Source organism: Nestor notabilis, unplaced genomic scaffold (genome assembly GCF_000696875.1).
Source record: "Nestor notabilis isolate BGI_N333 unplaced genomic scaffold, ASM69687v1 scaffold31328, whole genome shotgun sequence".
Classification (NCBI taxonomy): domain Eukaryota; kingdom Metazoa; phylum Chordata; class Aves; order Psittaciformes; family Psittacidae; genus Nestor; species Nestor notabilis.
Genome location: NW_009941961.1, coordinates 1 through 9,271, shown reverse-complemented (window position 1 = coordinate 9,271; position 9,271 = coordinate 1). Strand labels below are relative to the sequence as shown.

The following is a 9,271-nucleotide window of genomic DNA, read 5'->3' as shown; positions in this document are numbered from 1 at the left end:
GTCCACACGGACGGTAAGAGCTTTGCGCTCCCGCTGCCTCTCGAGTCGCGCAGCGGCGTTGCCCCGAGAACGGACCCGCCGGCACAGAGCGGGCGGCCCCTCACCTCCTCAAGGAGCAGCAGCCTCCAAAGAGCGTCCCTTCCCCGGGCGAGGGAGCAGAGTTTCCCCTTTCCCGTTTCTGGAGTGAGGGTTCGGTAGCTCGGAGCTTTTGGGGCTTTCTGAGGCGTGACCTGTGTCCTGCGCTGTGAAAACAACTGTACCAGCTGAACATCAGCCTGGTTTTGCTGGTGCAAACTGCAGAGCTGATAAGTCCAAAACTAATGAGTGCGTGGAGAGAACTCGTTGTAGCCCATCAGGAAGTTACGTGCTAAGAACTAGTTCTTGCGTGCGAAGACGGATTTTAAGTCGGTTTATGGATGCATATTTTCTAGCATGAAGCTGTTGTTTCACAGGAGTTTCCCCTCGGAGCTGCCAGGAGGTCCAGGGTACCCCCCAGTAGCAAGTATCTGGCTGCGGGGAGGCACGAGTCCTTCTGCCTTCCCAGGGAATTCCAGGGCCCTTGTTACATGCTTAGGAAATACAACTGAATTAAAATCTTTTCTGATCTACCCAGGGCTTCCTTCTCTACCACAAACCAGCTCCAAGCTGCGTGTAAGCCCATGATGCAGTTCAGCCACCTGTGAGATGAGTGAGGCTCCTGTAGGAGAGCGTCTTCACAGCCGCGGTACATGCTTCTAACGGGGTTTTTCTGTTTCTTGCCCAGAGGAGATCGCCAAGCACAAGGGCCCCCCTGTCTTTACACAGGAGGAGAGGTACAAAATGGTGCAAGCCATCAAGTGGGTGGACGAGATTGCTCCAGGAGCTCCCTATGTCACCACACTGGAAACCCTGGACAAATATAACTGTGACTTCTGCGTGCACGGTGGTGAGTGATATTCTGAGGTGTTGCATTAACACGGGCCCTGAGGGGCTCGTGTGCTGCAGGCTAAAGAACGTGCTGGCCGGCGGGTCCCTCGCGTGCAGGGATCTGCTTCCCGGCTCCTGCCCCGCTGTGCTGCGGAAACACACTTGTGGCCAGGCTTAGGGTGCTGAGGGTGCTGGGCACCCCAGCGGTGCCAGGTCCCCGGGCTTTAAGCATCCGTCTCGCTGACAGAGAGGACGTGCTGTCTGACAGTTATCCCGAGGTTGCCCTTAGCACTAGCAGAAACCTGTGCAGAGGGGACAGTCATTTCCAAACCTTAATGTGAAAAATGCTGTTAAAAGTAAATGCAGAAATACAGTTGCGTTTATATCTACTTATCCTGGGATGAGATCAGATCTGGAAAGCTTCTCTCCCTTTATCCAGCTGATAAGCTGTTCAAGGGCTTAGCTGACCGTGTGGTCAGAGACCCAGTCCCTATTGGGAGCACTTTTCAGTTTAGAGTCACCAAAGAGAACCAGTGTTCTGGGAAACGTTCTTGCACGTGCACCCTGTCCCTTCCTGGGGCTGCTGCTCGTGTTCACGTGGCCTCAGCCCCTCCCCAGCCCCGCAGGAGGTGTTTTCTTGGTTTGATCAGGAGTCTTTGCACTCATGTCATGGATCCCCCCTCGTCTCATCCCGGCACCTGCTGTCAATAAGCCAAGTATTTCATGAAATGTACATAAATCGTTAATCCTGTGTGAGACAGACGGGCTTTTTCACATGGACAGGCTGATTGTCAGATTCCTTGTCAACTTAGTTGCGTGTCCTGGACACGTTTGGGGTGCGTGGCCCGTCCTAGGCTCAGTGAGGGATTATGGCAGCAGAGCCATGCTCGTGGCCTTTGCTCCGGTTGCCCTGTGCTTGTCCCCTCTGCCAAGTCACTCTGTACTTGCACCTGGATGATGCCCTCACGCTGCAGCTTTGCCAGCTCATGTTGATACAAAGATAAGTTTTGCAATAGCTGAGCTTAACCAGGAGGGTGACGGGCACAAACCCAGTGTTTGTGCCCTCTCCTGGCACGCAGAGCCGCGCTTGCAGCGTGCGCCTGTGCCCTGACGTGAGGGTGTGGGGTTTAGGACTCCTGTCACCCATGAGCTGCCAGCGCCTGCTGTGGACAGGCTGTTCTGCCAAATGGAAATGGGTTTTCACTTGTGAAGACTTTGTACTGTCACTGGGAGTAGGTGAGAGGTGGTTTTGTAGAGTGAGTTGGGAACTGTGGCAAAGAGAAACCAGAGTTAACTCTGAGGAAGGGTAGCTCGATGTGGCTGTACAAGTGTCATCACTGCGAGGGGGAACTGGCTGTTGGAGGGCTGTTAAATTGGCTGAAAAGGTCATGACATGAACCAACAGCCAAAAGCAGTCCTGGGGAAGTGAACGTTAAGGTGCTGTTTAACAGGCTGATGGGAGCTGTTCATTGTCATTCAGGCAGTAATTCAGTCCTGGCTGCTGCTGGTGTCACCGCAGGGGCAACCGGCTCTCATTTTCTGGGCTGCCAGAACAGTGGGGGATGGCTAATGGTGATCAGCATCCAGGAATATGCTTGTCTCCGCAGGTAGGGTGGTGTTGCAACCCCCTGGCATTCCCATGGGATGCAGGATGATGCCCTGTGTATGCAGAGGGGCTCAGTGCAGGAGTTGTGGTCTGGCTGATGTCCTGAACCTGTCCAGCTGCTGCTGTCAGAGCAGCTCCTGTGCAGCAGGGTTTGGGAGCAGTTCTGAGGCTTTTCTCTCTCTGCAGATGACATCACCCTCACGATAGATGGCAAGGACACCTATGAGGAAGTGAAGGCCGCGGGGCGATACAGGTAACCTGCTGCTGCTCCCCTTCCTGCCCTGCTTTGGGCAGAGCTTCTGGCAGTTCATGCCCTGAAGGGAATCAGACAAACCACAGCTATCCCCAGGTCACGCTTTATTTAGCTGTGACGTGTGTCAGAGCTGCAGTTGGTTCTACCATAGTAGCTCTGGGAAGTGTTGCAGGCTGGCAGCTGGTGGGGCCTGCCTGGTCCTGGCAGAAGCTGGTTCTGGCCTCGAGGCCTCACTGGGGGTTGGCTCTTCTGGGGAGCCTGTGCAAGGTAAGGTCTGCTCATGTGAGCAGTCGCTGCGGGGTGAAGAAGATGCAGAGGCTCAGTGAATGGACTTTATATCAAGAGCAGGTAGATGCACATCCCCTGGTTTGGGTTTGTCAGATGTCGTGTGGTAATGGTGGGAAAGGAGGAGGAGCATGTTCCTGTGGCTTCTGCTTTATCTTTGCTTGTCTCCCTGCAGGGAATGCAAACGCACCCAAGGTGTGTCCACCACTGACCTCGTTGGCCGCATGCTGCTCATGACTAAGGCTCACCACAGCAACATAGTGAGTCAGAGGGCTTTGGGTGGGAGTTCGAAGTCCAGGGTGTTTGCCAGCTCTTTCCTTTTGCTGTCCCAAATGGCAGTAGAGCTCCTGGGCCTGGCTCCTAGGTGCACGGAGCACTGGCAAGCTGATTATGGGCAGTGGCAGCAAAACAACCCGCTTATGTTTGCTTAAGCCTGCCTGAGATCATAGTGTGATCTCAGCCCGTGCTGCTTTCGAAAAGGGGGAGGTTGAGGGGTGGTGAAAGCTTTGGTCCCTGGTGATTCGTGTGGGCTTTGGGAATGTTATGGGATCTACAGGCTAGCCTGTGGCTTCCCCGGGGGTGAAGCTGCATCCTGCAGCCACGTCGATCCGTCAGCCCAGTGCTGCCAGAATTGGAAAGTCCTCTTCCTTCCCACTGAGCTGCACGCTTCTGCCTTCTGCTGTCTCTAGTCTGATCAGACCTTCCTGGAGTCTCTTCAGCTCACTATGTGCTAGATAGCTGATGTAGCCAAAGGAAAATAAAGGAAGTGGTCCCATGGTGATTAATGAGTGGAATCTCCTACGTAACAGCAGGGACAAGACAAAGGACCAATTCAGGGGTCAAGGGAGATCTTCCAGTGTGCTGAGCTGTTAGATTGGCTTAGCTGGAATTCCGAAGCTCACCCCGCGCTGTGGTGCGGTGCTGCTGGCTGGCTGCAGGGATCTGAGCCCGTCTCTGGTGGAGTGTCTTTGGAAGGAGGAGGGACACTGTCCCTTTAGGGGCTTGCGTTGTTGTGGGAGGACGTAGGATTGCAGTGCTGTCAGGTTGGGCAAGAGCCACCGTCACTGTGTGGTGCCAGGCTGGGATCAGATGAGGACACGTTTCACCTGACTCATGCTGGGACACGACTCTGGATATGAACTGGTTTGTCAGCATTCAGAGCCAGGGATCTGGTGTGCAGCCTGGGCCACACACAACCATGTTCCTGGTCACATGAGCTATGTGAGTGCTTAAACATTTTGACTCTTTATCTCCCTTCAGGATGAGGACCTAGACTATCGGAAGCACACTGACAACTTTGGGAAGGTAACGTGAGTTCTGGTCGTGGACGTCTGGTTGTTGTCCTGTCCGAGAAGGATTCCAAATGTGCTTTCAGCCTCTGTTGCAGGCTTGTTTCCCCCCGTATTTAGTAGTAACCTCAGTAGACGTTTGCTGCCGGGTAAAGGAGCTGCTGTAGTCAGTGAAATAGGTGTAGCCGTGCCGGGCCAGAGGGTGAAGCGTCCTTCAGCGATGCCGTGGAGCTGCTGCACCCATTGAGCCTTTGCTGCTTTTCTGGCTTGCTTCTGCGTTCTTGAGCGCTGTTCCTTTGGGGCCCACGTGCCCGCAGGGACAGCCCAGGGGCAGCCTCTGGGGATGCTGCTTTCAGTGCTCATGTTCTCAAAGGTGTTGCATCAGTAGCAGGCACGTGGCTGGGGCATGTGTGCGCTGCAGGGCTCGCGTGCCTGGTGGGGCCGTCCTGGGTTCGGCTCGGGCTCCGCTGCCTCTAACGATCCGTCAGCCCCTCTCTGTGCCTGATTAACAAGCGCCCGTACCTACAGCTTGAGTGAGTCTCTTGCAGGGGGTTCGCTGGTTGGGCTGAGTCACCCTCTTTGTTCCCCACCACGTTGGGGTGTTGGAGCAGGTGTGAGGGGCCCGTTGCTGCAGCGTGGCTGCTCCCTGGTGCTGGGGTCACCAGGCTCCTGCATGGCCCCGCAGCAGCTGAGCGCCCTTTGCATGCTGCCTGCGCCCGGCTTGCCCGCTCTCGCCGGGGTTGGCTTTGTTCTCGCCAGTCTTGTAGAGCACAAGCTTGAGGGGCTCAGGCGGGTGCCCGAGCGGGTGCCCCGGTGCCTGTTCCCACATCCGACGTGTGGGGGCGATCAAACTCCGTACTCGGTTTCGTGGCGCTGGGCTCGGCTCCTGATGGAGCTGGGGGGAGGCTGCTGGAGGCTGGAGAGGAGCGAGGGTAGGTTGTGCGTTACTGAGCCTTGTCTCTCCTGGCAATCCAGACCTGCCCTGTTGCCTTCCTCCTTCCTGAGCTTTCTTCTCGGCATCTCCTGAGCTGGCTGTCAGGGACGATTTGCACCATGTTTGACAGAGCAAAAAGGGCTTTTGTGAGATTGCTGAACGGTTTGGTGCCAGGAACGTAGGAAGTCCGAGCTGCTGAGAATTGTGATACTTGCAAATTGCCTGTGGCTGCATCTGTGTTGTCCAAATCCCCTCCTGGAGGCTGGAAAGGAGACGTGTGTGGGGTGTGTTTTACAGGGACCAAAGGGTCACAGCCCTTGGACTGGCGTCTCGCAGTTCCTGCAGACATCTCAGAAGATCATCCAATTTGCGTCAGGGAAGGAACCGCAGCCCGGAGACACCATCATCTACGTGGCTGGAGCCTTCGACCTGTTCCGTATCCTGGACTTTGTTTTGTCAGGAAAGCAGCACTGGTCTTTGAGTTTAACGTTCTCATGTTCTGAGGTGCCAGACCAGGGTATTTGTCTCCTTTGCTTCCTTTTCCTTTCTTTCTTTCTCTGTAGGTGTGCATGTAGGGAGGAGGCAGGATTCTCACAGCTGGTTTCTTAGTCGCAGGACACTGAGAAAGGAGCTGTAGCTGCTCTCTAGAGAGGTTTGTGGCTGTTGGAGGATGGCAGGAGGACAGGCGGATACTCTCCCCGCTCTAGTGATCACACTCCAGTCCCTCCTGAGGGCTGGCATGGACCCAGTGCCTGCCTGGGGCACCTGGAGCTGCTCTTCCTCCCTGGGGCAGTCTCTGAGGCACTGAGCCAGAACAGCCAAACCGGGTAGAAATTCTGACAGAGGCAAAGTGAGGTGGAGCTGAGAAGGTGTGTGGCTTTTTTGCCCAGCACCTGTGCAGGAAGGAGGCAACTGGATATGGGCAACGAATAATGCAGAAATCAGATCCATGGGGTTCCTGTCTCCCACTGTGGCTCTTCAGTGCATCTGTTTCTGTCTCCTTTTCCCTATTTTCTGTGTTAGTTCCAATTCCTTAAAAAAAGTGTTCTGCAGATATTGGGCACGTAGATTTCCTGGAGAAGGTTCACCAGCTGGCAGAGAAGCCCTACATCATCGCTGGGCTGCACTTTGACCAGGTCCGTGTATAATGTTGTCCAGAGACAGAGCATCTTGGCCCCTGTTCTTTGGAAAGAAGCCGCCTGTGCTCGGGAAGCCGGGAATGGGATGTGTTGGCCAAAACAGGGGTTTCACGTTGGGAGAAAGCGAGAGGGAAAGGGGTTGCTTTGTCTCTCTTTAACTGTGCCTGGTGCTTTGTCTTAGGAAGTAAATCGCTACAAAGGGAAGAACTATCCCATCATGAACATCCATGAGAGAACACTCAGTGTGTTGGCCTGCAGGGTAAGTGCCACTCGGGTTGGTGTCTGCACCGTTCCAGAAATTGCCTGGAGCTCGGTGGTGTTCTCCTGTAGCCAAGAACCTTGCTCAGGTTCTTTGGTGTGTGCTGGGGAAGCAGAGACAGGTCGCTTCAGGCTGCCAGAGGTGCTGGGGTGCTCTCAGGAGGAGTCCCTGGGCTCCTCTTGTCCTGGCTAACCTGAGCTATTGAACTCCTCCACCTCTGGTCCAGCAAAGGCAGCAGGGGAGAAAATTCCTTGGAAAGAAATGTGGGGAGGCCCAGAAGCGTGTTCCCTGAGCAATTAACTTCTGGATTTGCTGTACATACTTTACCAGAAAGCATATTCTTCGGTGGAACAAAAAGATGCTGTGTGACAAGCAGTGGCTGCTAAACCTGTTTCTCTGTTCCCTTGTTTGAGTTCCTGTCTCTGTAGCTGGCTGACCTGCTCAAGGCTGTTCAGGAAGCAGGCTGGTCCCTGGTTTGGGGGTGTTGGTTTGTGGTTCTGGGGTGTTTGTTTTTGCCAAATCTGGGCTCTTTACTTGGTTTCTCCTCTAGTACGTCTCGGAAGTGGTGATTGGAGCTCCCTACGCTGTCACTGCTGACCTGCTGGATCACTTCAGGGTGAGACTTTGCGTATAGAAGGACGTGAAGGTGTTGGGTGTGATGTGCTTGGGGATCTGAAGAGGTGCAGGAAAACACAGGGGTGCAGAAGGGAGAAGGTCCAGCGCAGCAGGGTTACTGGGAGCTCCAGATGCACCACCAAGGCCGGTAGAGGAGGGTGGCTTTGCTGATCTCCAGGCTATGCTGCAGTGGGTGCAGTGGCAGGGAAGGTCCTTGTCATCTTTCGGGTCTTCTCAACAACTTTGTCTCCTTCTCCAGGTAACGCTTGTGTGTCATGGGATGACAGAGGTGGTGCCAGACAAGGACGGTTCTGACCCGTACGAGGTAAGATTCCAGCTGCTCTGGGCCGTGCTGCTTTGTGAGCATTGGATAGATGGAGCTGCCTTCGTGTTCCCGAGCTGGGAACTTGTATTGCAGAGGATGCTCCAGGCAAGCGCAGCGAAGGTGAGCCTGGTTTCCTCCAGCCCTGAGGGTGGCTGCTTGGAGCAGAGCTGTAAACAGCTCTCTTGCAGTCCCTGTTTGCTTTGCCTGCTTCTGATGCCTTCATAGCAGAGTGAGGAATCCTGTAGCCTTTGCTCTGTGCCAGTCCCGGGCAGCTCCCACACACAAAGCTTTGCTCTCAGCAAGCATTTATCCTGCCTCCTAGGAGTCGTTTTGTGTTGTGCCTGGCTGGGTGCCCTAGGACCTGCCACGGCTTCTGCTCAACATCCCCTGCTGAGCTGTGACCCGAGGGCCTGCCTGTCTCCCCAGCTCAGTCTGCTCCGTTTGTCCACAGGAACCGAAGAGACGCGGCATTTTCCAGCTCGTGGACAGTGGCAGCAACCTCACCACAGATCTCATTGTGCAGAGGATCATCAAGAACAGGTTGGCTTTCTTTATCTCCCAGTTCTGTCACATACTGTACTGTCCAGCTTGTGTGAGGGCTAATGAATGGGATCAAACAGGGAGAGAAGTGGTTACCTAGAATCAGTAACCACTCCTTCATCTTCTATAGCTTGGGCAGGCTGCTTAAATGTGGATGTACTGGACTGCACAGGGAAAGGAACAGCTGAACTCTGCTGTGCCAGTGTGTGTCACAGTGTGTTTTACTGGTGTTCCTCCTCCTCTGTCAATGATAAAATTCCCTTGCTGTACTCCTGGGGCAAGGAGCATGTTGCTTCTTTCAGAGCTTTGCTCTTTTAGGCCTGAGCCCTTCACCTTCAGTGACCTTGGCTCAGTCAGTGGTAAATTTGGATTTGGTATTACTGAGTGGTCTGTCCCAGGACAGGCCAAGCATGGAGCAGCAGCATCTGCTGCTGGGGCAGAAACAAGCAGTGTTTGCCCAGTGGGAGCCCCCAGAGTGGTGGGAGCAGTTGGGGGAAGCTCTGGGTGCTGGCTCTTGAGAGTAGTTGGGAGGTTACTGGTGTTTTCCGAAGCGCTCTCAGAGCAGAACAGCAGGAGGTGCGGTGCTCCCCTGCTCCAGGTGAGATGGGGACACATGAGAATCTTGCAGCATTTTGTGATTGTTGCAGGCTGGAGTTTGAAGCTAGGAACCAGAAGAAGGAGGCAAAAGAGCTGGCTGTGCTGGAGGCCATGAAAAGACTGGAAGAGGAGAAGCACTAGCCCAGCAGAGAGCCAGTGTGTGGGTCGCAGAGCGCCGCAGACAAGCTCTTGGAGGGGATCCCTGGACGGGGACCCCGCTGCTGGCGCGCAGGGTGTGCTGTCTGCCCTCTCCTTTCTTGACAGACTCCCAGCCAGCGAGGCCGGAGCCTGCTGCTGCCGCCCGGTTTCTCCTCCTCCATCAGCCCCTTCCCAGGGGAGAGGTGACACAAGAAGAAAAAGAAGTTGTAAAGGTTTTAATTCTAACCCATGTTTTAACCCGTTGATTTGCTTTTACTGCTGCCAGGTCTAGCTCTTAGTAGGAGGGAAGCGGAGCAGCTGCCCAGGCCCCAGGGTTTGGCTGCCCTGGCGGGAGCCCCTGCTCCACAGCAGCCTCGGGGCGGTG

The 9,271-nt window shown here is 54.9% G+C and overlaps 1 protein-coding gene across 1 annotated transcript; it reads left to right on the top strand.

The window, feature by feature from the left end:
* Nucleotides 1–6: 6 nt before the first annotated feature.
* On the top strand, nt 7–8,926 carry PCYT2 (phosphate cytidylyltransferase 2, ethanolamine). Its single transcript, XM_010021159.1, has 12 exons — nt 7–13; nt 764–925; nt 2,699–2,765; nt 3,226–3,310; nt 4,311–4,355; nt 5,571–5,709; nt 6,327–6,409; nt 6,594–6,671; nt 7,222–7,287; nt 7,546–7,611; nt 8,063–8,151; nt 8,799–8,926. The coding sequence occupies exons 2-12, from the start codon at nt 820–822 to the stop codon at nt 8,887–8,889; spliced, it is 915 nt and encodes a 304-aa protein (XP_010019461.1). The 5' UTR covers nt 7–13; nt 764–819; the 3' UTR covers nt 8,890–8,926.
* Nucleotides 8,927–9,271: the final 345 nt, after the last annotated feature.

Bases quoted from the DNA above. Each gene is read 5' to 3' on its own strand.
- PCYT2 (XM_010021159.1), top strand. From the start codon at position 820: ATGGTGCAAGCCATCAAGTGGGTGGACGAGATTGCTCCAGGAGCTCCC. The intron at 926-2,698 runs GTGAGTGATATT...CTCTCTCTGCAG, and splicing joins TGACTTCTGCGTGCACGGTG to ATGACATCACCCTCACGATA. The intron at 2,766-3,225 runs GTAACCTGCTGC...GTCTCCCTGCAG, and splicing joins AAGGCCGCGGGGCGATACAG to GGAATGCAAACGCACCCAAG.